General features: G+C 39.2%; 1 protein-coding gene across 2 annotated transcripts in view; it reads left to right on the forward strand.

Annotated features, from left to right (window-relative positions):
- Positions 1 to 27,737, forward strand: part of TMEM38B (transmembrane protein 38B) — a 90,578-nt gene that overhangs the window by 39,162 nt on the left and 23,679 nt on the right. For both annotated transcript variants that reach the window (XM_054500387.1, XM_063649784.1), the window contains exon 5: positions 26,301 to 26,418. In XM_054500387.1, coding sequence (XP_054356362.1) covers positions 26,301 to 26,418 — 118 coding nt within the window. The remainder of the gene's footprint in view (positions 1 to 26,300; positions 26,419 to 27,737) is intronic.

The raw sequence follows: 27,737 nt of genomic DNA on the forward strand, positions 1-27,737 counted from the left end.
TGATAAGTGAGTTCTTGTTCACTGAGTTCACACAAGATCTGGTTGTTTGAAAGTAGTTCCTTTACCTCCTCGTTCTCTTGTTCCCAGTCTCACCATGTGATGTCCTCCCTTTTTGCCTTCTGCCATGATTGTAAGTTTCCTGAGGCTCTCACTAGAAGCTGGGCAGATTTTGGTGCCGCGCTTGTACCTCCTGCAGAACTGTGAGCCAATTAAGCCACTTTTCTTTATAAATTACCGAGCCTCATATATTTCTTTTTTAAAAATTATTATTATTATACTTTAAGTTCTAGGGTACATGTGTACAACGTGCAGGTTTGTTACATAGGTATACATGTGCTGTGTTGGTTTGCTGTACCTATCAACTCGTCATTTACATTAGGTATCTCTCCTAACACTATCTCTCTCCCAGCCCCCCTGCCCCCAACAGGACCCCGTGTTTGATGTTCCCCTCCCTGTGTCCATGTGTTCTCATTGTTCAACTTCCACTTATGAGTGAGAACATGCGGTGTTTGGTTTTCTGTTGTTGTGATGGTTTGCTGAGAATGATGATTTACAGCTTCATCCGTGTCCCTGTAAAGGACATGAACTCATCCTTTTTTATGGCTGCATAATATTCCATGGTGTATATGTGCCACATTTTCTTTATCCAGTCTATTATTGATGGACATTTTGGTTGGTTCCAAGTCTTTGCTATTGTGAATAGTGCTGCAGTAAACATACGTGTGCATGTGTCTTTACAGCAGCATGATTTATAATCCTTTGGGTATATACCCAGTAATGGGATCACTGGGTCAAATGGTATTTCTAGTTCGAGATCCTTGAGGAATCACCACTGTCTTCCACAATGGTTGAACTAATTTACACTCCCACCAACAGTGTGAAAGCATTCCTATTTCCCCACATCCTCTCCAGCATCTGTTGTTTCTTGACTTTTTAATGATCGCCCTTCTAACTGGCATGAGATGGTATCTCATTGTGGTTTTGATTTGCATTTCTCTGATGACCAGTGATAATGAGCATTTTTTCATATGTCTGTTGGCTGCATAAATGTCTTCTTTTGAGAAGTGTCTGTTCATATCCTTTGTCCACTTTTTGATGGAGTTGTTTGATTTTTTCTTGTAAATTTGTTTAAGTTCTTTGTAGATTCTGGATATTAGCCCTTTGTCAGATGAGGAGATTGCAAAATTTTCTCCCATTCTGTAGGTTGCCTGTTCACTCCGATGGTAGTTTCTTTTGCTGTGCAGAAGCTCTTTAGTTTAATTAGATCCCATTTGTCAATTTTGGCTTCTGTTGCCATTGCTTTTGGTGTTTTAGTCATGAAGTCTTTGCCCATGCGTATGTCCTGAATGGTATTGCCTAGGTTTTCTTCCAGGGATTTTATGGTTTTAGGTCTAACATTTCAGTCTTTAATCCATCTTGAATTAATTTTTGTATAAGGTGTAAGGAAGGGATCCAGTTTCAGCTTTCTACATATGGCTAGCCAGTTTTCCCAGCACCATTTATTAAATAGGGAATCCTTTCCCCATTGCTTGTTTTTCTCAGGTTTGTCAAAGATCAGATAGTTGTAGATATGTGGCGTTATTTCTGAGGGCTCTGTTCTGTTCCATTGATCTATATCTCTGTTTTGGTACCAGTACCATGCTGTTTTGGTTACTGTAGCCTTGTAGTATAGTTTGAAGTCAGGTAGCTTGATGCCTCCAGCTTTGTTCTTTTTGCTTAGGATTTTCTTTGCTATGCAGGCTCTTTTTTGGTTCCATATAAACTTTAAAGTAGTTTTTTCCATTTCTGTGAAGAAAGTCATTGGTAGCTTGATGGGGATGTCATTGACTCTATAAATTACCTTGGGCAGTATGGCCATTTTCACGATATTGATTCTTCCTATCCATGAGCATGGAATGTTCTTTCATTTGTTTGTGTCCTCTTTTTTTTCGTTGAGCAGTGGTTTGTAGTTCTCCTTGAAGAGGTCCTTCACATCCCTTGTAAGTTGGATTCCTAGGTATTTTATTCTCTTTGTAGTAATTGTGAATGGGAGTTCACTCATGATTTGGCTCTCTGTCTGTTCTTGGTGTACAGGAATGCTTGTGATTTTTGCACATTGATTTTGTATCCTGAGACTTTGCTGAAGTTGCTTATCAGTTTAAGGAGATTTTAGGCTGAGACGATGGGATTTTCTAAATATACAATCATGTCATCTGCAAACAGAGACAATTTGAATTCCTCTCTTCCTATTTGAATACGCTTTATTTCTTTCTCTTTCCTTTTTGCCCTGGCCAGAGCTTCCAATACTATGTTGAATAGGAGTGGTGAGAGAGGGCATCCTTGTCTTGTGCTGGTTTTCAAAGGGAATGCTTCCAATTTTTGCCCATTCAGTATGATACTGGCTGTGGGTTTGTCATAAATAGCTCTTATTATTTTGAGATACGTTTCAGCAATACCTAGTTTATTGAGAGTTTTTAGCATGAAAGGCTGTTGAATTTTTTTGAAGTCCTTTTCTGCATCTGTTGAGATAATCATGTGGTTTTTTCGTTGGTTCTGTTTGGATTACGTTTATTGATTTGCGTATGTTGAATCAGCCTTGCATCCCAAGGATGAAGGCAACTTGATTGTGGTGGATAAACTTTTTGATGTGCTGCTGGATTTGGTTTGCCAGTATTTTATTGAGGATTTTTCCATCCGTGTTCATCAGGGATATTGGCCTAAAATTCTCTTTATTTGTTGTTGCCAGGCTTTGGTATCAGGATGATGCTGGCCTCATAAAATGAGTTAGGAAGGATTCCCTCTTTTTCTATTCATTGGAATAGTTTCAGAAGGAATGGTACTAGCTCCTCTTTGTACCTCCTGTAGAATTTGGCTGTGAATCTGTCTGGTCCTGGACTTTTTTTGGTTGGTAAGCTATTAATTATTGCCTCAATTTCAGAGCCTGTTATTGGTCTATTCAGAGATTCAGCTTCTTCCTGGTTTAGTCTTGGGAGGGTGTATGTGTCCAGGACTTTATCCATTTCTTCTAGATTTTCTAGTTTATTTGAGTAGAAGTGTTTATAGTATTCTCTGATGGTAATTTGTATTTCTGTGGGATTGGTGTTGATATCCCCTTTATCATTTTTTATTTCATCTATTTGATTCTTCTCTCTTTTCTTCTTTATTAGTCTTGCTAGCCATGTATCTATTTTGCTATCTTTTCAAAAAACCAGCTCCTGGATTCATTGATTATTTGAAGGGTTTTTTGTGTCTCTATCTCCTTCAGTTCTGCTTTGATCTTAGTTATTTCTTGCCTTCTGCTAGCTTTTGAATGTGTTTGCTCTTGCTTCTCTAATTCTTTTAATTGTGATCTTAGGGTGTTGATTTTAGGTCTTTCCTGCTTTCTCTTGTGGGCATTTAGTGCTATAAATTTCCCTCTACACACCACTTTAAATGTGCCCCAGAGATTCTGGTACATTGTAGCTTTGTTCTTATTGGTTTCAGAGAACATCTTTATTATTATTATTATTCTTATACTTTAAGTTCTAGGGTACATGCGCACAAAGTGCAGGTTTGTTACATATGTATACATGTGTCATGTTGGTGTGCTGCATGCATTAACCTGTCATTTACGTTAGGTATTTCTCTTAATGCTATCCCTTCCCCCTCCCTCTCACCCCACAACAGGCCCTGGTGTGTGAGGTTCCCCACCCTGTGTCCAAGTGTTCTCATTGTTCAACTTCCACTTATGAGTGAGAACATGCAGTGTTTAGTTTTCTGTCCTTGTGATAGTTTGCTCAGGATGATGGTTTCTAGCTTCATCCATGGCCCTACAAAGGACATGAACTCATCCTTTTTTATGGCTGTATAGTATTCCATGCTGTATATGTGCCACATTTTCTTAATCCAGTCTATCACTGATGGACATTTGGGTTGGTTCCAAGTCTTTGCTATTGTGAATAGTGCCGTAATAAACATATGTGTGCATGTGTCTTTATAGCAGCATGATTTATAATCCTTTGGGTATATACCCAGTAATGAGATCGCTGGGTTAAATGGTATTCCTAGTTCTAGATCCTTGAGGAGTCGCCACACTGTCTTCACAATGGTGGAACTAGTTTACAGTCCCACCAACAGTGTAAAAGTGTTCCTATTTCCCCACATCCTCTCCAGCACCTGTTGTTTCCTGACTTTTTAATGATCACCATTCTAACTGGCATGAGATGGTATCTCATTGTGTTTTTGATTTGCATTTCTCTCATGACCAGTAATGATGAGCATTTTTTCATATGTCTGTTGGCTGCAAAAAAGTCTTCTTTTGAGAAGTGTCTGTTCATATCCTTCACCCACTTTTTGATGGGGTTGTTTGATTTTTTTCTTGTAAATTTGTGTAAGTTCTTTGTAGATTCTGGATATTCACCCTTTGTCAGATGAGGAGATTGCAAAATTTTCTCCCATTCTGTAGGTTACCTGTTCACTCTGATGGTAGTTTCTTTTGCTGTGCAGAAGCTCTTTAGTTTAATTAGATCCCATTTGTCAATTTTGGCTTCTGTTGCCATTGCTTTTGGTGTTTTAGTCATGAAGTCTTTGCCCATGCGTATGTCCTGAATGGTATTGCCTAGGTTTTCTTCCAGGGATTTTATGGTTTTAGGTCTAACATTTCAGTCTTTAATCCATCTTGAATTAATTTTTGTATAAGGTGTAAGGAAGGGATCCGGTTTCAGCTTTCTACATGTGGCTAGCCAGTTTTCCCAGCACCATTTATTAAGTAGGGAATCCTTTCCCCATTTCTTGTTTTTTTCAGGTTTGTCAAAGATCAGATGGTTGTAGATGTGTGGTGTTATTTCTGAGGGCTCTGTTCTGTTCCATTGGTCTATATCTCTGTTTTGGTACCAGTACCATGCTGTTTTGGTTACTGTAGCCTTGTAGTATAGTTTGAAGTCAGGTGGCTTGATGCCTCCAGCTTTGTTCTTTTTGCTTAGGATTGTCTTGGCAGCGTGGGCTCTTTTTTGGTTTCGTATGAACTTTAAAACAGTTTTTTTGAATTCTGTGGAGAAAGTCATTGGTAGGTTGATGGGGATGATACTGAATGTATAAATTACCTTGGACAGTATGGCCATTTTCACAATATTGATTCTTCCTATCCATGAGCATGGAATGTTCAAAGAACATCTTCATTTCTGCCTTCGTTTAGTTATTTACCCAGTAGTCATTCAGGAGCAGATTGTTCAGTTTCCATGTAGTTGTGCGGTGTTGAGTGAGTTTCTTAATCCTGAGTTCTAATTTGATTGTACTGTGGTCTGAGAGACAGTTTGTTGTGATTTCTGTTCTTTTGTATTGATGAGAAGTGTTTTGCTTCCAGTTATGTGGTCAATTTTAGAATAAGTGCGATGTGCTGCTGAGAAGAATGTATATTCTGTTGATTTGGGGTGGAGAGTTCTGTAGCTATCTATTAGGTCTGCTCAGCTCTGGGCCTCATGTATGTCTTTATAGCAACACAAACAGCCATCTCTTGATGGACACATGGGTGGTTCTCCTATCTTGGCTATTTGAATTTGGTTTACTAATATGGTATTGAGGTTTTTTACACCAATTTTCATCAGAGATATTGGCTTGCAGTTTTCTTTTTTTTTTTTGCGGTGTCTTTGTCTGGATTAGGCATGAGCTGATGCTGGCCTTTGAAAATGTGTTAGGTATATTCCCTCTAGCTGTGTTTCCTTGGAAGAGTTTAAGAAATATTGGTATTAATTCTTTTTTGAAACTTGGTAGAATTCATCTGTGAAGCCGTCTAGTTCTGGGCTTTTTAGTCCCTTGGGAGACTTTAAGTTTATATTCCAGTCTCTTTGTTTGTTATTGACCTGTGCAGGCTTTGTACTTCTTCCTGATTTAATCTTGGTTGGTTATTTTTTTTAGGAATTTATTCACTTACTCTAGGTTATCCAGTTTGTTGGCATATAATTGTTCATAGTAGTTGCTTATTATTCTTTTTATTTCTGTGGTGTCTGTTGTAATGTCTCTACTTTTATTTCTGATTTTATTTAAGTCTTCTATCTTTTTTGCTTAGTGTTTTTAAGCATTTGTCAATTTCATTTAGATTTTCAAAAAACCAACTCAGTTTGATTGATTTTTTTCCCCTATGTTTTTTCTATTTGATTTATTTCTGTATTCTTTCCTTCTTTGTGCTAATTTTGGGTTTACTTTGTTCTTTTTTTATTTCCTTGATGCATAATGTTAGTTATTTATTTGAAATATTTCTTTTTTTAATGTAGTTATTTATTGCTATAAACTTCCCTCTTAGACCCACTCTTGCTGCATCATGTAAGTATTGGTATATCTTATTTCCATTGTCATTTGTTTCAGAATATTTTTAAATTTCCTTTTTGATTTCTTCTTTGACCCATTGGTTGCCCAGGAGCATCCTGTTTAATTTTCACATATTTTTGAATTTTCCAAAATTCCTCCTGTTGTTGATTTCTAGTTTTATACTATTGTGGTCAAAATGACACTTGATGTGACTTTAATATTATTAAATTTGTTAGGACTTGTTTTGCAGCCTAACATGTGGTCCATCCTGGAGAATGTTTTATGTGCACTAGAGAAGAATATGTATTTTGCTGTTGTTGGATGGAATATTCTAGATGTTTATGAAGTCCATTTGGTCTAAAGTATAGTTCACATTCAGTATTTCTTTATTAATTCTTTCTCTGGTTGATCTGTGTTGAAAGTGAGGTATTGACGTACCCTACTATTATTGTATTGCTGTTTCATCCCTTCCTGTCTATTAATATTTGTTTTATATATTTAGTTGCTCCAATGTTGGGAACATATATATTTATAATTATTATGTCCTCTTGATGAATTGACTTTTTTATAATTAAATACTGACCTTCTTTGTCTTTTCTGAAAGTTTTTGAGTTGACATCTGTTTTATCTGATATAGGTGTATCCACCTCTGCTCTTTTTTGGTTACCATTTGCATGGAATATGTTTTTCATTCATTTACTTTCAGCCTGTGTGCATCCTTAAAGCTAAAGTAAGTTCCTTGTAGGCAGCATGTAGTTGGATCTTTTTTTTTTTGTCAGTTCAACCATTATATATCTTTTTTAGGGAATTTAATCCATTTACATTCATCCTAGAAAAGGGCTTTTCTCCTGCCATTTTGTTAATTGTTTTCTGTTTATTTTGTAGATCCTTTGTTCCTTTCTTCCTCTTGTTGTTTACCTAGCTTTATTTCATTTCTCTCTAATTTGCATATTTACTGTATTTTTTGTGTGGTTACCATTGGGCTAACATTAAGAATCTTTTAGTTAAAACAGACTATTAGACTATTTCAAGCTGATAACAACTTAACTTTACTCACATAAAAGTACGCTAGACATTTTCCCTATCCTTAATTTATATTTTTGTTGCCTTAATTTACTTTTTTACCTTTTGTGTGTTCCTTAACTTTGAATTATAGCTGTTGTTTTTGAGCATTTTGGCTTTTTATGTTTATACTAGAAGATTGAAAGATTTATATAGCACCATTATAGCACTGGGGTATTTTGAGTTTGATTTTGAAGTTACTTCCAGTGGTGAATTACATACTTTCACATACTTTCATGATAGTAATTATTGTCCCTTTGCTTTCAGTTCTGGCACTCTTAAGCATTTCTTGTAAGACTGGTCTAGTGGTGTGAATTCCCTCAGCTTTTGCTTATCTGGGAAGGTCTTTATGTAACCTTAATTTCTGAAAAACAGCTTTGCTGGGTATAGTATTTTTGGCTGAAGTTGTTTTCTTTCAGCTGTCTAAATGTATCATCCCATTTTCTCTTGGCCTGTAAGATTTCTGTTGAGAAGTCAACTAATGATCTAATGGAGATTCCCGTGTATGTGACATGTCAGTTTTCTCTGGATGTTTTTAGAATTCTCTCCTTGCCTTTTACTTTTGACAGTTTGGTGATTATGCATCTTGGTAAAGATGTCTTTGGGTTGAACCTGTTTGGGGACTTTTGAGCTTCCTGGTTGTGGATATCAGTATCTCAACCAAGACTTGGGAAATTTTCAGCAATTTTCATTTATTAAAAAAAATTTTTTTAGAGACAGTGTCTTGCTCTGTTGCCCAAGCTGGAGTGCAGTGGCGTGGACATAGCTCACTGTAACCTCGAACTCTTGGGGTCAAGTGATCTTCCCCTCCTCAGCCTCTCAAAAATAGCTGGTATTTAGAGATTGCTGCACCATGCCTGACTAACTAAAACACATTTTTTTTTGTTTGTTTTTTTGGTAGAGATAGGATCTCACTATGTTGCCCAGGCTTGTCCTGAACTCCTGGCCTCAAGCAACCCTCTCATTTTGGCTTTCCAGAGTACTGGGATTACACACGGATTATTTTATTAAATAAGCTTTCTGTCCCTTTTACTGTCCCTTTTCCTTCTGTAGCTTTCATAATGTGAAAATTTGTTTGCCAGATAGTGTCCTATAAGTCCCACAGGCTTTCTTTACTCTTTTTCATTCTTTTTCCTTTTTTCTCCTGACTGATTAATTTCAAAAACTTGTTTTTAAGTCACAGATTCTTTTTTCTACTTTTCTAATCTGCTATTGCAGCTCTATTTTTTTTTTAATTCATTCATTGAATTCTTCAGCTCCAAGATTTTTGATTGGTTCTTTTTAAATGATTTCTTTCTCTGTTGAGCTTCTCATTCAGATAACTAATCGTTTTCCTGGTTTTGTTGAATTATCTATCTGTATTCTCTTGTGTCTCACTGAGTTTCCTTAAGATCATTATTTGAATTCCTTTTTAGGCAGTTTATAACTTTTCATTTCTTTGGGGTCAGTTACTGGAGAATTGTTGTGTTTCTTTTGTGGTGTCACATTTCCTTGCTTTTTCCTATTTTGTGTGTCCTTCCCAGCATTTATATCTGTACCTCTGGTGGAACAATCACCTCTTCCAAACTTTACATAGTGGTTTTCATAGGGAAAGGCTTTCACCTGTATGTACCAGTTGGGCAGGTTATGGTGACTCTTGTTCTGAGTGGGCACACTGGTATAATTTCTGTGCATCTTCTTTAACTATAATCAATGTCATTGATGACCTTGGGTGCCTAAGTGGCTTGAGCTTTTAAGAGTTTGTGGCAGCAGTACTGGCAGCATGAGTTGTTAGGATCCTCAGTTGCAAGGACTTTTGGGGTCCTCTAGTTCTTGTTTTCCCAACAGTGGGAGGGATCCTAGCTGAGGGGATCCTTCTTGGTGTCTCATCTGACATGGCCCACAGGCAGTCACAGCAGTGCTGGGCTGCAGGGTGCGTGCTTGGATTGGCCGTGGAGCCAATGTGCTGAGCTTGAAACTTCTGTAGCACCTTGGGCTGCACATTTACTCTATGAGGTCAGAGTAGATGCAGATTGGCCACAAAATTAGGGTCTGTGATGCTGAGGTTCACCACAGCAGTTTGTTCCCATGGGGCAGGGATATAGCTGTGACTCTAATCCTGGAGGCAGGACATAGAACTGGCATAGCTCTGGAGAAGAAGGGGTGCTCCAGAGGCCTGAGTTCCAGGGAGTAAGAGTCCCAGAGTCAACAGTACACACCAGAAACTCAGGCCCTGGGGAATGAGGCACTATGCAGTGGGGACTCTGGACCCTGGGCTGGTAGTACATGGCAGAGGCCCAAGTTTTGTGAGGCCACGTGCAGCAACAACAGTTACCCAGTAATGGTGGAGCACAGCTGTGTCTTGGGCCCTGGAGGGCAAGCAGTAGCACAATGACGACTCTACTCTCTGAGGAAGTGGGATGCCTCAGCAGCGTAGACTCTGGGGACTAGTCCAGTTCTATGGAAGTAGGGTGTTGCATCCGTTCCACCTGGAAGACAGGGTGGTTCAGCTCAACCAATGCTCTATTTCCCTGGGATGCGGGGCTCTGCATGTTTCAGGTGCCAAGGGTGATCAACTGCTTGGCTAGACCAGTGCACGGATTCCCTGGGAATTGGGGTGCCATGTCAGCTCTGGTGCTGCTTTGGCTCAGGTGTCAGAGGTGTGACTGCTCTGCTTGGCCAAAGTCCTTATTTCTCAGAAGGTGAAGTGCTGCATTAGCTTAGACCCTGAGGAGTAGGACACAGAAACAACTGGGATGCAGGGGATGGAGTGGCTCCATAGCAGCTTGACCCCAAGGGTAGGGCATTGTAGCAGGTAGGCTTGAGGATGGCCTGCAGGCATGGTACAGTGACAACAAAACCTCAGGGATGGAAGGGTATGGTAGCTATTTGCCTACAGAGCAGGATGCACTCCCCGAGAGGCTCTGTTTTCAAGATGGTGTAGCACAGTAGCAGGTTGGGCTACAAAAGATGAAGGAGGTGTAGGATTCTTCCTTGGGGTGAACACAGCCATATGGACTCTGAACAATTCCCTCAGCTGGGCTCAGTACCTATGAGGTCTGCAGAAGTCCACAGTGGTGAAGACTGTGGGTGTTCACAGTGGTGATGAGGGTTGTTGGGGTTCTGTTGTTTACCTTTTCTTGGAAGAGAGAAGTCCCTCCTGGTTTCAAGCTGACCCTGTCAGGGGAAGTAGTGGTGGAGACAAGGTCTTTTCTTCCCTTCTCTACATGGCCATACTGTGTTTTTGTGCTCTATATATAGAGTTGCTTCTACTCCTTTGCTGCATTCTGGTACTTTCCTTTAGTTATTTTCATCAAGATGTAGTTGTTATTTATTGTTTTGTTTGTTTGTTTTGGGGTGGGGGACAGTGCTAGGAACTTGTAGTTGGCCACCTTGCTAACATCACTCTATTTTCTTGTTTCTTATGCTTTTGATGTCAAGAAGAATCCATTGACAAATCTAAGGTCATGAAGATTTTCCCATGTTTTCTTTTAAGAGTTATCTTAAAAGAAGCTCACAGATCCATTTGAGTTAATTTTTTTTTCTTTCTTTTTTTTTTTTTTTTGAGACAAGGTCTCACTCCGTCGCCCAGGCTGAGTGCACTGGCACTGTCACAGCTCACTGCAGCCTCGACCTCCCAGCCTCAAGCAATCCCCCCATCTCAGCCTCCTGAGTAGCTGGGACTATAGGCATATATTGCCACACCCAGGTAATTTTTATTTTGTATTTATTGTAGAGATGGAGTCTTACTATGTCACCCAGGCTAGTTTCAAACTGCTGGATGCAAGCGATACTCCTGCCTAGGTCTCCCAAAGTGCTGGGATTATAGGTATGGGTCACTGTGCCTGGCCTGAGTTAATTTTTATATATCATATGAATAGGGGCTCACCTTCATTCTTTTGTATGTGGATGTATAGTTGTCCTAGCACCATTTATTGAATTCTTTTCCCACTGAATAGACTTGGTACCCTACCAGAAAATCAACTGAGCATAAATATATAGGTTTATTTCTAGACTGTCTGTTCTATTCCATTGTCTGTATGTTTATCATTGTGCTAGTACCATACCATTTTGATTACTGTAGCTTTTTAGTTAAGTCCTCAAATTGGGCAGTGTGTGTCCTTTAATTGGTTCTTTTTTTTTTTTCCAAGATTGTTTTGGCCATTCAGGGTCCCTAGCAATTTCACGTGAATTTGAGGCTTCCTTAAAAATCCTAGGTAATTTTTTCCATTTCTGCAAAACAAAAAAAAGTAATCAAGCAAAAAGCAAAAACAGTGATGGAACTTTGATAGAGGTAACATTGACCCCATAGATGGCTTTGGGAATTATTGCTGTCTTATAACTATATATATATATTTTTTTTTAATTAATTAATTTATTTTTTATTATTATACTTTAGGTTTTATGGTACATGTGTGCAATGTGCAGGTTAGTTACATATGTATACGTGTGCCATGCTGGTGCGCTGCACCCACTAACTCGTCATCTAGCATTAGGTATATCTCCCAATGCTATCCCTCCCCCCTCCCCCCACCCCACAACAGTCCCCAGAGTGTGATGTTCCCCTTCCTGTGTCCATGTGTTCTCATTGTTCAGTTCCCACCTATGAGTGAGAATATGCGGTGTTTGGTTTTTTGTTCTTGCGATAGTTTACTGAGAATGATGATTTCCAGTTTCATCCATGTCCCTACAAAGGACATGAACTCATCATTTTTTATGGCTGCATAGTATTCCATGGTGTATATGTGCCACATTTTCTTAATCCAGTCTATCATTGTTGGACATTTGGGTTGGTTCCAAGTCTTTGCTATTGTGAATAGTGCCGCAATAAACATACGTGTGCATGTGTCTTTATAGCAGCATGCTTTATAGTCCTTTGGGTATATACCCAGTAATGGGATGGCTGGGTCAAATGGAATTTCTAGTTCTAGATCCCTGAGGAAGCGCCACACTGACTTCCACAAGGGTTGAACTAGTTTACAGTCCCACCAATAGTGTAAAAGTGTTCCTATCTCTCCACATCCTCTCCAGCACCTGTTGTTTCCTGACTTTTTAATGATTGCCATTCTAACTGGTGTGAGATGGTATCTCATTGTGGTTTTGATTTGCATTTCTCTGATGGCCAGTGATGATGAGCATTTTTTCATGTGTTTTTGGCTGCATAAATGTCTTCTTTTGAGAAGTGTCTGTTCATGTCCTTCGCCCACTTTTTGATGGGGTTGTTTGTTTTTTTCTTGTAAATTTGTTTGAGTTCATTGTAGATTCTGGATATTAGCCCTTTGTCAGATAAGTAGATTGTGAAAATTTTCTCCCATTTTGTAGGTTGCCTGTTCACTCCGATGGTAGTTTCTTTTGCTGTGCAGAAGCTCTTTAGTTTAATTAGATCCCATTTGTCAATTTTGGCTTTTGTTGTCATTGCTTTTGGTGTTTTAGACATGAAGTCCTTGCCCATGCCTATGTCCTGAATGGTAATGCCTAGGTTTTCTTCTAGGGTTTTTATGGTTTTAGGTCCAACGTTTAAGTCTTTAATCCATCTTGAATTAATTTTTGTATAAGGTGTAAGGAAGGGATCCAGTTTCAGCTTTCTACATATGGCTAGCCAGTTTTCCCAGCACCATTTATTAAATAGGGAATCCTTTCCCCATTGCTTGTTTTTCTCAGGTTTGTCAAAGATCAGATAGTTGTAGATATGTGGCGTTATTTCTGAGGGCTCTGTTCTGTTCCATTGATCTATATCTCTGTTTTGGTACCAGTACCATGCTGTTTTGGTTACTGTAGCCTTGTAGTATAGTTTGAAGTCAGGTAGCGTGATGCCTCCAGCTTTGTTCTTTTGACTTAGGATTGACTTGGCGATGCGGGCTCTTTTTTGGTTCCATATGAACTTTAAAGTAGATTTTTCCCATTCTGTGAAGAAAGTCATTGGTAGCTTGATGGGGATGGCATTGAATCTGTAAATTACCTTGGGCAGTATGGCCATTTTCACGATATTGATTCTTCCTACCCATGAGCATGGAATGTTCTTCCATTTGTTTGTATCCTCTTTTATTTCCTTGAGCAGTGGTTTGTAGTTCTCCTTGAAGAGGTCCTTCACATCCCTAGTAAGTTGGATTCCTAGGTATTTTATTCTCTTTGAAGCAATTCTGAATGGGAGTTCACTCATGATTTGGCTCTCTGTTTGTCTGTTATTGGTGTATAAGAATGCTTGTGATTTTTGTACATTGATTTTGTATCCTGAGACTTTGCTGAAGTTGCTTATCAGCTTAAGGAGATTTTGGGCTGAGACAATGGGGTTTTCTAGATATACAATCATGTCATCTGCAAACAGGGACAATTTGACTCCCTCTTTTCCTAATTGAATACCCTTTATTTCCTTCTCCTGCCTGATTGCCCTGGCCAGAACTTCCAACACTATGTTGAATAGAAGTGGTGAGAGAGGGCATCCCTGTCTTGTGCCAGTTTTCAAAGGGAATGCTTCCAGTTTTTGCCCATTCAGTATGATATTGGCTGTGGGTTTGTCATAGATAGCTCTTATTATTTTGAGATACGTCCCATCAATACCTAATTTATTGAGTGTTTTTAGCATGAAGGGTTGTTGAATTTTGTCAAAGGCCTTTTCTGCATCTATTGAGATAATCATGTGGTTTTTGTCTTTGGTTCTGTTTATATGCTGGATTACATTTATTAATTTGTGTATATTGAACCAGCCGTGCATCCCAGGGATGAAGCCCACTTGATCATGGTGGATAAGCTTTTTGATGTGCTGCTGGATTCGGTTTGCCAGTATTTTATTGAGGATTTTTGCATCAATGTTCATCAAGGATATTGGTCTAAAATTCTCTTTTTTGGTTGTGTCTCTGCCCGGCTTTGGCATCAGGATGATGCTGGCCTCATAAAATGAGTTAGGGAGGATTCCCTCTTTTTCTATTGATTGGAATAGTTTCAGAAGGAATGGTACCAGTTCCTCCTTGTACCTCTGGTAGAATTTGGCTGTGAACCCATCTGGTCCTGGACTTTTTTTGGTTGGTAAGCTATTGATTATTGCCACAATTTCAGCTCCTGTTATTGGTCTATTCAGAGATTCAACTTCTTCCTGGTTTAGTCTTGGGAGGGTGTATGTGTTGAGGAATTTATCCATTTCTTCTAGATTTTCTAGCTTATTTGCATAGAGGTGTCTGTAGTATTCTCTGATGGTAGTTTGTATTTCTCTGGGATTGGTGGTGATATCCCCTTTATCATTTTTTATTGCATCTATTTGATTCTTCTCTCTTTTTTTCTTTATTAATCTTGCTAGTGGTCTATCAATTTTGTTGATCCTTTCAAAAAACCAGCTCCTGGATTCATTAATTTTTTGAAGGGTTTTTTGTGTCTCTATTTCCTTCAGTTCTGCTCTGATTTTAGTTAGTTCTTGCCTTCTGCTAGCTTTTGAATGTGTTTGCTCTTACTTTTCTAGTTCTTTTAATTGTGATGTTAGGGTGTCAATTTTGGATCTTTCCTACTTTCTCTTATGGGCATTTAGTGCTATACATTTCCCTCTACACACTGCTTTGAATGCGTCCCAGAGATTCTGGTATGTTGTGTCTTTGTTCTCATTGGTTTCAAAGAACATCTTTATTTCTGCCTTCATTTCGTTATGTACCCAGTAGTCATTCAGGAGCAGGTTGTTCAGTTTCCATGTAGTTGAGCGGTTTTGAGTGAGATTCTTAATCCTGAGTTCTAGCTTTATTGCACTGTGATCTGAGAGATAGTTTGTTATAATTTCTGTTCTTTTACATTTACTGAGGAGAGCTTTACTTCCAAGTATGTGGTCAATTTTGGAATAGGTGTGGTGTGGTGCTGAAAAAAATGTATATTCTGTTGATTTGGGGTGGAGAGTTCTGTAGATGTCTATTAGGTCCGCTTGGTGCAGAGCTGAGTTCAATTCCTGGGTATCCTTGTTGACTTTCTGTCTCGTTGATCTGTCTAATGTTGACAGTGGGGTGTTAAAGTCTCCCATTATTAATGTGTGGGAGTCTAAGTCTCTTTGTAGGTCACTCAGGACTTGCTTTATGATTCTGGGTGCTCCTGTATTGGGTGCATATATATTTAGGATAGTTAGCTCTTCTTGTTGAATTAATCCCTTTACCATTATGTAATGGCCTTCTTTGTGTCTTTTGATCTTTGTTGGTTTAAAGTCTGTTTTATCAGAGACTAGGATTGCAACCCCTGCCTTTTTTTGTTTTCCATTTGCTTGGTAGATCTTCCTCCATCCTTTTATTTTGAGCCTATGTGTGTCTCTGCACGTGAGATGGGTTTCCTGAATACAGCACACTGATGGGTCTTGAGTCTTTATCCAATTTGCCAGTCTGTGTCTTTTAATTGGAGCATTTAGTCCATTTACATTTAAAGTTAATATTGTTATGTGTGAATTTGATCCTGCCATTATGATGTTAGCTGGTTATTTTGCTCGTTAGTTGATGCAGTCTCTTCCTAGTCTCGATGGTCTTTACATTTTGGCATGACTTTGCAGTGGCTGGTACTGGTTGTGCCTTTCCATGTTTAGCGCTTCCTTCAGGAGCTCTTTTAGGGCAGGCCTGGTGGTGACAAAATCTCTCAGCATTTGCTTGTCTGTAAAGGATTTTATTTCTCCTTATGAAGCTTAGTTTGGCTGGATATGAAATTCTGGCTTGAAAATTCTTTTCTTTAAGAATGTTGAATATTGGCCCCTACTCTCTTCTGGCTTGTAGGGTTTCTGCTGAGATATCCGCTGTTAGTCTGATGGGCTTCCCTTTGATGGTAACCCGACCTTTCTCTCTGGCTGCCCTTAACATTTTTTCCTTCATTTCAACTTTGGTGAATCTGACAATTATGTGTCTTGGAATTGCTCTTCTCGAGGAGTATCTTTGTGGCGTTCTCTGTATTTCCTGAATCTGAATGTTGGCCTGCCTTGCTAGATTGGGGAAGTTCTCCTGGATAATATCCTGCAGAGTGTTTTCCAACTTGGTTCCATTTTCCCCGTCACTTTCAGGTACACCAATCAGACATAGATTTGGTCTTTTTACATAGTCCCACATTTCTTGGAGTCTTTGCTCGTTTCTTTTTATTCTTTTTTCTCTAAACTTCCCTTCTTGCTTCATTTCATTCATTTCATCTTCCATGGCTGATACCCTTTCTTCCATTTGATCGCATTGGCTCCTGAGGCTTCTGCATTCTTCACGTAGTTCTCGAGCCTTGGTGTTCAGCTCCATCAGCTCCGTTAAGCACTTCTCTGTATTGGTTATTCTAGTTATACATTCTTCTAAATTTTTTTCAAAGTTTTCAACTTCTTTGCCTTTGGTTTGAATATCCTCCCGTAGCTCGGAGTAATTTGATCGTCTGAAGCCTTCTTCTCTCAGCTCGTCAAAGTCATTCTCCGTCCAGCTTTGTTCCATTGCTGGTGAGGAACTGCGTTCCTTTGGAGGAGAAGAGGCACTCTACTTTTTAGAGTTTCCAGTTTTTCTGCTCTGTTTTTTCCCCATCTTTGTGGTTTTATCTACTTTTGGTCTTTGATGATGGTGATGTACAGATGGGTTTTTGGTGTGGATGTCCTTTCTGTTTGTTAGTTTTCCTTCTAACAGACAGAACCCTCAGCTGCAGGTCTGTTGGAGTATCCGGCCGGCGGCCGTGTGAGGTGTCAGTCTGCCCCTGCTGGGGGGTGCCTCCCAGTTAGGCTGCTCAGGGGTCAGGGGTCAGGGACCCACTTGAGGAGGCAGTCTGCCCGTTCTCAGATCTCCAGCTGCGTGCTGGGAGAACCACTGCTCTCCTCAAAGCTGTCAGACAGGGACATTTAAGTCTGCAGAGGTTACTGCTGTCTTTTTGTTTGTCTGTGCCCTGCCCCCAGAGGTGGAGCCTACAGAGGCAGGCAGGCCTCCTTGAGCTGTGGTGGGCTCCACCCAGTTCAAGCTTCCAGGCTGCTTTGTTTACCTAAGCGAGCCTGGGCAATGGCGGGCGCCCCTCCCCCAGCCTCGCTGCTGCCTTGCTGTTTGATCTCAGACTGCTGTGCTAGCAATCAGCTTGACTCCGTGGGCGTAGGACCCTCTGAGCCAGGTGCGGGTATAATCTCCTGGTGCACCGTTTCCTAAGCCCGTCGGAAAAGCACAGTATTCGGGTGGGAGTGGCCCGATTTTCCAGGTGCTGTCTGTCACCCCTGGAAAGGGAACTCCCTGACCCCTTGCGCTTCCCGAGTGAGGCAATGCCTCGCCCCTGCTTCGGCTGGCGCACGGTGCGCTCACCCACTGACCTGCGCCCACTGTCTGGCACTCCCTAGTGAGATGAACACGGTACCTCAGATGGAAGTGCAGAAGTCACCCGTCTTCTGCGTCGCTCACGCTGGGAGCTGTAGACCGGAGCTGTTCCTATTTGGCCATCTTGGCTCCTCCGCCCTTATAACAATATTAAGTGTTCCTTTTTCTTTTTTTAGACAGTGTGTCACTCTGTCCCCAGGCTGGAGTGCAGTGGCGTGATTTCAGCTCACTGCAACCTCTACCTCCTGGGTTCAAGTGATTCTCCTGCCTCAGCCTCCCAAGTAGCTGGGATTACAGGCAGGTGCCACCACGCCAGTCTAATTTTTGTATTTTTAGTAGAGAAAGGGTTTCACCATGTTGGCCAGGCTGGTCTCAAACTCCTGACCTCAAGTGATCTGCCCACCTTGACCTCCTAAAATGTTGGGATTATGGGCATGAGCCACCATGCCTGGCCGGTTTTAAGTCTTTCAATGTATGAACATGGGATCGCTTTCTATTTAATTATGTCTTTTTAAACTTTTTTTTTTTTTGAGACAGAGTCTTGCTCTGTCACCTAGGCTGGAATGCAGTGGTGTGATCTTGGCTTACTGCACCTTCTGCCTCCCGTGTTCAAGTGATTCTCCTGCCTCAGCCTCCCGAGTAACTGGGATTACAGGTGCACACCACCACGCCCAGCTAGTTTTTGTATTTTTAGTAGAGATGGGGTTTCACCATGTTGGCCAGGCTGGTCTCGAACTCTTGACCTCAGGTAATCCACCCGCCTTGGGCTCCCAAAGTGTTGGGCTTACAGGCGTGAGCCAGCACTCCTGGCCTTAAAGTTTTTTCAGTAATGTTTTATAGTTTTTAGTGTGCAAGTCTTCCACTTCCTTCATTAAATTTATTCCTAGGTGTTTTTTGTTTTTTTTGAAACAGGGTCTTGCTCTGTTGCCCAGGCCAGAGTGCAGTGAAGTGATCTTGGCTCACTTCAGTCTCCCTGTCGTCCTCCCAGGCTCTAGTGATCCTCCCATCTCAGCCTCCCAGGTAGCTGGGACCACAGGCATATGCCACTGTGCCCAGCTAATTTTTGTATTTTTTGTAGAGACCAGGTTTCACCAGGTTGCCCAGGCTGGGCCTGAACTCCTGGGGTCAAGTGATCCACCCTCTTCAGCCTCCCAAAGTGCTGGAATTACAAGCATGAGCCACCACGCCCGGCCCCTAGGTATTCTTTAAATGCTAGTACGTGGAATTGTTTCTTAATTGCCTTTCATATTGCTTATTGCTGCCAGTTCATTTAATAAAAAAATCTAGTCCTGCCAAAAACAAAGTCAAGTTGTCCGCTGTCCCCACAAGTAACTCTTTTAGAGTGTTTTCATTCTTTTCGTTCTCCACCCCAAAGTTTTAAGAAGTAAAATACACGTATTGTGGAAAATTTGGGGAAATGTTAACATAAAAGAAACTTCTAATCTATTGTTTAGTGACAATCTCTGTTAATGTGTCAGTATATTTCTATATTTTTCTGCATAAACATATTTTTACAGTAAATAAATGCAGTAAGACTGAATAATGGTTTCTAAAGTTCTAATGGTGTTTAACCTCTGGAACCTGAAATGTTACCAATATGGGAACATGCTCTTTGCATATTTGCAAATTAAAAATCTTGAGATGAAGAGGTCATCCTGGATTTCTGGTGGGACAGAATGCAGTCACATGTATCCTTATAAGAGGAAAACAGAGGGAGATTTGACCACACATCTGAGAGATTAGACTGCTGTAGCCACAAGCCAAGGTAGCCACCAGAAGCTGAAAAAGACAAGGAATGGATTCTCTCCTAGTGTCTCCAGAGGTAGTGTGGCCCTACTGACGCTGATTTTGACTGATACTGATTTTAAATGTCTCTGTTTTAAGCCACTGAACTTGTAATTTATTACAGTAGCCACAGGAAAGTAATAGAGGTTTTGGTACAGGATGTGGTGTGCTGCTGTAACAGATACCTGGGATTAGATCATTGGTGGAGGCTAGAGGAATTTTGAAGTGCGCAGTAGAATTATGGATGTTAAAGGCATTTCTGGTGAGGGGTCCAAAGGAAGTGAGGAGCATATTAGAGAGAGCCTATAAATATGTAGTCTTCGATAATACATATATTGTTATAAGCAAAATGTACATGTAGGAATATTGTTAAAGGTGCTGGTGAAGACTTCGAAGGAAATAAGGAACATGATATTGGGAACTGGAGAAAGGTTATCCTTGTTATATTGTGGTGGAGACTTAGCTGCACAATTGTTTGCCACAGTTGTGTGGAAAGCATAACTTGTGATCAGTGAATGTGGATATTTTTGCTAAGGAAATTTCCAAGCAAAGTGTTCCAGGTACAGCCTGGTTTCTTCCTGATGCTTATAGTAAAGTGCAAGAGGAAAGAGTTAAATTGAGGGAATAAATGCTACTAACCAAACAAATAAAACCCCTCAAAACCAGGACTCAATCATTTGGGAAATTCTCAGCCTATTGAAATTGCAAAGTTGATAAAACTGAGATTCACTCTGGAGAGAAGTGAGGGTGTGGCTGGACAACTTTTCCTAGTGTTGAAGGGATTGGATGTTTGACTCATGGATCCATTCAATCGTTATAGCAGAAGCCAGGGACAGAGAGGAGGTTATCCAAGAAAGATCTGTGGAAGACTCTCTTTGCCTAGTAACATGGATTGCTGTGCATACACAGGAGACCCACTGGGGATTTGGAAATATTAAATCAGAAGAAACACTGCCAGCTTGGACTGAAAGGAAAAAGACAGGATTAAATGAAAGAAGGCTGTCAGACTTTTAAAATTCTGCATGCCAGAATCAGGCTGATAAAACTGCTCAGCTGCAAACATATGCTTGAAAAAGGAAGGAAAAGGAACAATGACTTCATGGTAGGAGGTACAGGCCTAGAGGCCTGTGGCCGGGCCCATAGGCTGGATTCAGGTGCAGAGGTCAGAACCACCAATGTAGAGGTTGAAGCTGTGGACTCACCTCAAGCCACAGAAGATTATTCCCAGGCTTTGAGTCCTAATGGAATTTGCCCTTCTGGATTTCAAAATGGCTTGGGACTGTTGAACCTTTTTCCTCCTCTTTTCTCCCTTTTGGAATGGCAATATCTTTAACTGTTATTCAATGCTTATTTCACCATTGCATTTTGGAAGCAGATAACTTGTTTGCTAGTTTCAGAGGAAACTGATATAGTAAGCATAAGAATTTTCTAAATGCATTCTAATCTTTTAAACAAATCCATACTCCAATTTAAAATGGACTTTTTCCTAAATTTAAGCCCTTCTCCAATGCCTTGCCCCAGTGCATTGTCTATGACATCCTTGTTTCTTAGATTCAACCCTTAAGAGAATACAATCCAAAATGGTAGATGTGTATGCCAAGGTGATGCTCATAATGAGCCGCTGTGGTGCAGAAAACAAACAGTGAGAAAGAAAGAAAGAGTAGCAGAATAACCCTAAAACAGATATAATTCCATGTTTTTATCTTATCCTTTTAAATTTTTAATTTTGTGTACATTTTATAATACAGTACATTATATAATACAGTTATATAATACAATATAATTTCCAAATTAATTGATAACCATAATTTGGGAATGTTGTAAAACTTTTTTTTTAACCAATAGGAATGTACAATCAAAAAGGTTTAGAGACCACTGTTCTAAAACATGATCGTTGGCAGTGCATTTGGTGGTCCCGCGGATCTGTTCCTTGCTTCAACAGTGTTTGGATGGAACAGATCTGGGGACTAAAGAAAAAAACAAAGAAGAAGAAAACAATAAAATAAAACATGACTGTTACCCAATCATATTGTTAAGTGAGATCCAGAACCTGAAAAAGACAAGGAATGGATTCTTTCTTAGAGTCTCTGGAAGTAGTGTGGCCCTACTGACACTTTGATTTTAACTGAGTGATACTCATTTTAAATTTTTCTGTTTTAAGCCACTGAATTTCTTGTAATTTATTACCATAGCCACAGGAAAGTAATACAGGTTTGGTCTGTTGTCCAAACCTCATCCTGTTTTGAACTCAGTCCTTAGCTTGCAATAATTAAATAAATTAAATAATAAAATGGCTTATAGGAACCTTTAGATTTGTCCTATTTTGCAGTGTGGCATTCTTAGAGTTTATCATTTATCTTTTTTACTTGTGAGATAGAGAGTTAGACAATGATTTGTTACTGAGATATACTTTAAATATGTGGCAAATATATAACGTAAAGTAATGCTTCTTATTTGGTAAATTAGCATCTTATTTTAGACTTTTCAATTTAAGCATTAATATATTAGCTAAAACTAATATGCTGTGCTGGAGTTAGCTAAATGATGGGCTGGAGATGGCTTTTATCATTTTATGAGAACCAGTTGTGTACATCTCTCCTCTTCCATGCAGCAGCCTGACATTGGCCATGATGCGAGTATTTACATCATGGAAATGGGCAAATGCTAAAACTCCGGGCTTTCTTTTCCTGCATTCCACCCTGTGAGCTTTTTAGCACTGTAAGGTTTTTAATGACTAATTCCAAATCGTGCTGTACAATGTGGAACTTTGAAATCCTTTATGAAAAATTTGTTATATAGCCAAATATGTTTCAGAAATATTGTATATAGAAATGTACTCTTTTTGTTGGAGAGTCAGAATATGTATGATTATTCTAAAATCTATAGTTTGTGATGTGAAGAAAGGTATTTAACTTTGTATAACTCAACATTTTCTTTTTTTTTTATTTTTGCTAAGTTTAATTCCTTTATTTGACAAAAGACATCATAAATAAATACCAAAACCATGGGTTGGGATAAAATATTTATAATGGCTAAAACCAGCAAAGAATTCATATGTAAAATATAATTTATATATAAAATCATAAATTAAGAAAAATATAAACAATAGAAGAATGGATGAAGGCTGTGAACAATTTGCAAAAGATAATCGTGAATAACTTGAAATTTATAGGAGTAAAAAATGAGACATGTTTTCATAGATTTTCTATTCTTTCAGTTGAATGTGAGGAATATATAGGAAGACAATAAATGAGTATGTCAACCTGCCATTTTTAACTTAGAACCTGTTATTTTGCATCAATAATCTGAATATTTTTGCAAAGAATAGGATCATAGCACTGTCTACGTATCCAAGTATGAAGGCATACTTGGGATGAATATATACTCAAGCTGCTTTTACTTTCCATCTAGTCCTAAGAAAAGATATTTATTGACTGTTTTAGCAATGTAATTTCTTTTTTTATTTTTTATTATACTTTAAGTTTTAGGGTACATGTGCAGAACGTGCAGGTTTGTTACATATGTATACCTGTGCCATGTTTGTGTGCTACACCCATTAACTTGTCATTTAACATTAGGTATATCTCCTAATGCTATCCCTCCCCACTTCCTCTACTCCACGACAGGCCCTGGTGTGTGATGTTCCCCTTCCTGTGTCCATGTGTTCTCATTGTTCAATTCCCACCTATGAGTGAGAACATGCGGTGTTTGGTTTTTTGTCCTTGCGATAGTTTGCTGAGAATGATGGTTTCCAGCTTCATCCATGTCCCTACAAAGGACATGAACTCATCCATTTTTATGGCTGCATAGTATTCCATGGTGTATATGTGCCACATTTTCTTAATCCAGTCTATCATTGTTGGACATTTGGGTTGGTTCCAAGTCTTTGCTATTGTGAATAGTGCCGCAATAAACATACTTGTGCATGTGTCTTTATAGCAGCATGATTTATAATCCTTTGGGTATATACCCAGTAATGGGATGGCTGGGTCAAATGGTATTTCTAGTTCTAGATGCCTGAGGAATTGCCACACTGACTTCCACAATGGTGGAACTAGTTTACAGTCCCACCAACAGTGTAAAAGTGTTCCTATTTCTCCACATCCTTTCTAGTACCTGTTGTTTCCTGACTTTTTAACGATCACCATTCTAACTGGCGTGAGATGGTATCTGATTGTGGTTATGATTTGCATTTCTCTGATGGCCAGTGATGATGAGCATTTTTTCATGTGTCTGTTGGCTGCGTAAATGTCTTCTTTTGAGAAGTGTCTGTTCATATCCTTTGCATACTTTTTGATGGGGTTGTTTTTTTCTTGTAAATTTGTTTGAGTTCTTTGTAGATTCTGGATATTAGCCCTTTGACAGATAAGTAGATTGCAAAATTTTTCTCCCATTCTGTAGGTTGCCTGTTCACTCTGATGGTAGTTTCTTTTGCTGTGCAGAAGCTCTGTAGTTTAATTAGATCCCATTTGTCAATTTTGGCTTTTGTTGCCATTGCTTTTGGTGTTTTAGACATGAAGTCCTTGCCCATGCCTATGTCCTGAATGGTATTGTGTAGATTTTCTTCTAGGGTTTTTATGGTTTTAGGTCTAACATTTCAGTCTTTAATCCATCTTGAATTAATTTTTGTGTAAGATGTAAGGAAGGGATCCAATTTCAGCTTTCTACATATGGCTAGCCAGTTTTCCCAGCACCATTTATTAAGTAGGGAATCCTTTCCCCATTTCTTGTTTTTGTCAGGTTTGTCAAAGATGAAATAGTTGTAGATGTGTGGTATTATTTCTGAGGGCTCTGTTCTGTTCCATTGGTCTATATCTCTGTTTTGGTACCAGTACCATGCTGTTTTGGTTACTGTAGCCTTGTAGTGTAGTTTGAAGTCAGGTAGCGTGATGCCTCCAGCTTTGTTCTTTTGACTTAGGATTGACTGGGCAATGCAGGCTCTTTTTTGTTTCTGTATGAACTTTAAAGTAGTTTTTTCCCATTCTGTGAAGAAAGTCATTGGTAGCTTGATGGGGATGGCATTGAATCTATAAATTACCTTGGGCAGTATGGCCATTTTCACGATATTGATTCTTCCTACCCATGAGCATGGAATGTTCTTCTATTTGTTTGTGTCCTCTTTTATTTCATTGAGCAGTGGTTTGTAGTTCTCCTTGAAGAGGTCCTTCACATCCCTTATAAGTTGGATTCCTAGGTATTTTATTCTCTTTGAAGCAATTGTGAATGGGAGTTCACTCATGATTTGGCTCTCTGTTTGTCTGTTATTTGGTGTATAAGAATGCTCGTGATTTTTACACATTGATTTTGTATCCTGAGACTTTGCTGAAGTTGCTTATCAGCTTAAGGAGATTTTGGGCTGAGACGATGGGATTTTCTAAATATACAATCATGTCATCTGCAAATAGGGACAATTTGACTTCCTCTTTTCCTAACTGAATACCCTTTATTTCTTTCTCCTGCCTAATTGCCCTGGCCAGAACTTCCAACACTATGTTGAATAGGAGTGGTGAGAGAGGGCATCCCTGTCTTGTGCTAGTTTTCAAAGGGAATGCTTCCAGTTTTTGCCCATTCAGTATGATATTGGCTGTGGGTTTGTCATAGATAGCTCTTATTATTTTGAGATACAACCCATCAGTGCCTAATTTATTGAAAGTTATTAGCATGACGGGCTGTTGAATTTTGTCAAAGGCCTTTTCTGCATCTATTGAGATAATCATGTGGTTTTTTGTCTTTGGTTCTGTTTATATTCTGGATTATGTTTATTGATTTGCGTATATGGAACCAGCCTTGCATCCCAGGGATGAAGCCCACTTGATCATGGTGGGATAAGCTTTTTGATGTGCTGCTGGATTCGGTTTGCCGGTATTTTATTGAGAATTTTTGCATCGATGTTCATCAGGGATATTGGTCTAAAATTCTCTTTTTTTGTTGTGTCTCTGCCAGGCTTTGGTATCAGGATGATGCTGGCCTCGTAAAATGAGTTAGGGAGGATTCCCTCTTTTTCTATTGATTGCTATAGTTTCAGAAGGAATGGTACCAGTTCCTCCTTGTACCTCTGGTAGAATTTGGCTGTGAATCTGTCTGGTCCTGGACTTTTTTTGGTTGGTAAGCTATTAATTATTGCCTCAATTTCAGATTCTGTTATTGGTCTATTCAGGGATTCAAGTTCTTCCTGGTTTAGTCTTGGGAGAGTGTATGTGTCGAGGAATTTATCCATTTCTTCTAGATTTTCTAGTTTATTTGTGTAGAGGTGTTTATAGTATTCTCTGATGGTAGTTTGTATTTCTGTGGGATCGGTGGTGATATCCCCTTTATCATTTTTTATTGCGTCTATTTTAGTCTTCTTTCTTTTCTTTTTTATTAGTCTTGCTAGCGGTCTGTCAATTTTGCTGATCTTTTCAAAAAACCAGCTCCTGGATTCATTGATTTTTGAAGGGTTTTTTATGTCTCTATCTCCTTTAGTTCTGCTTTGATCTTAGTTAGTTCTTGCCTTCTGCTAGCTTTTGAATGTGTTTGCTCTCGCTTCTGTAGTTCTTTTAATTGTGATGTTAGGGTGTCAATTTTAGATCTTTCCTGCTTTCTCTTGTGGGCACTTAGTGCTATAAATTTCCCTCTACACACTGCTTTAAATGTGTCCCAGAGATTCTGGTATGCTTTGTCTTTGTTCTCGTTGGTTTCAAAGAACATCTTTATTTCTGCCTTAATTTTGTTATGTACCCAGTAGTCATTCAGGAGCAGGTTGTTCAGTTTCCATGTATTTGAGCAGTTTTGAGTGAGTTTCTTAATCCTGTAACTCAGCATTTTCAACACTTTTTAAAGTGTTTTAGCAAAACTCATTTTTGCATTACATCTATTAATAACCCATTAAGTTAATGTTTTGCAGAGCACTCTTTGAGAAAGATAGAGATATGTTATATTTATTACTTGCTTATTTAAAATGTGTTTTATTTTCAGCCCTGCCAAGGTAACCCTGCTGGGTTCAGTTATCTTCACATTCCAGCACACCCAGCATCTGGCAATATCAAAGCATAATCTTATGTTCCTTTATACCATCTTTATTGTGGCCACAAAGGTAAGAATTCAAAGTACCTATAATTATTACAAATCCTGTATAACTATTCCCCTTTGATACAATTTTGCATGCTGGGCAAGTAAGAGGAACATTTATTTATTGTTATTATCTAAGAGGAATAATTTGGGGAGCTTTACTCAGCACATCCATGACTTTCTGAAACTTAGCTTTTCTGTGATTTCTCATTTGCTTTATGCTAGGGCTATCAGGAAACAGTGGCAGATAGCCTAGTAGTATATTGGAGAAGACAGAGTAGTGGAAATAGCCAAGGCTGATCAGAGACTGCGAAGATGATACTTTCTCATTTGTAAAATGAGGCACTTGAGATAGATATTCTCTGAATTTCCTTTAAGCTCTAAAATTTGAAATATTTTATATTAGGACATATTTGTGGTCATTCTTTTCTATTACTATTGCCTGGGTGGAAGCTTTATTCCTTCCCGAAGATAGGTTAGAGACAGGCAGTCTTGGGTTCAAATCCCAGTTTTGCTGCCTAGTCCCTGAATAGGCAAGCCACTTAATGTCTCTGAATCCTAATTTTCTTATCTTCATTGTACGATTGTTGAGAGGATTGGAGAGGATGCATGTCTTTCTGTCACTGTATCTCACGTATCTTACGAATTTTGTTTGCAGCTGTATCATGAGGCTAATTCTGACTATTCATACCATGATTAAGTATTGTTCCCTATTCACAAGTAGACAACTGAGTTTATAATAAGATTATTATTTAAGTCTAGAAAATTTTATGGCCACCTCTATTTTAAAGACTAGATATTTTTGGCTAAAAACTTATCTACAGGGTTTTTAAAAGGAAAACAGGATAGATTATATAAATATGTGTCTTAGAATGGAGTCACTGTATGAATCATTTATTTTTGTTTCAGTAGTCTCTGAATTGGAGATGGTCTGTGGCTGTAATTCAGGTAACAAATATTGGAGGCAAAATCTCTTCACATGTAGTCTCTTCCAGTCCTCAAATTTTGAGCCGTGTATATTTTTTCTAACAGCTTTATTGAGATATATTTTCCATACTATGTTAGTCTGTTCTCATGCTGCTAATAAAGACATACCTGATACTGGGTAATTTATAAAGAAAAAGAAGTTTAAGGGACTCACATTTCCACATGGCTAGGGAGGCCTAACAATCATGGTGGAAGGCGGAGGAGGAGCAAAGGCACATCTTACATGGTGGCAGGCAAGAGAGCTTGTGCAGGGGAACTCCCATTTATAAAACCATCAGATTTCGTGAGACTTACTATCCCAAGAACAGCACAGGAAAGGCCCTCATGATTCAGTTACCTTCATCTGGCCCCGCCCTT

This window comes from Pongo pygmaeus, chromosome 13 (assembly GCF_028885625.2).
Source record: "Pongo pygmaeus isolate AG05252 chromosome 13, NHGRI_mPonPyg2-v2.0_pri, whole genome shotgun sequence".
NCBI classification, from domain to species: Eukaryota; Metazoa; Chordata; class Mammalia; order Primates; family Hominidae; genus Pongo; species Pongo pygmaeus.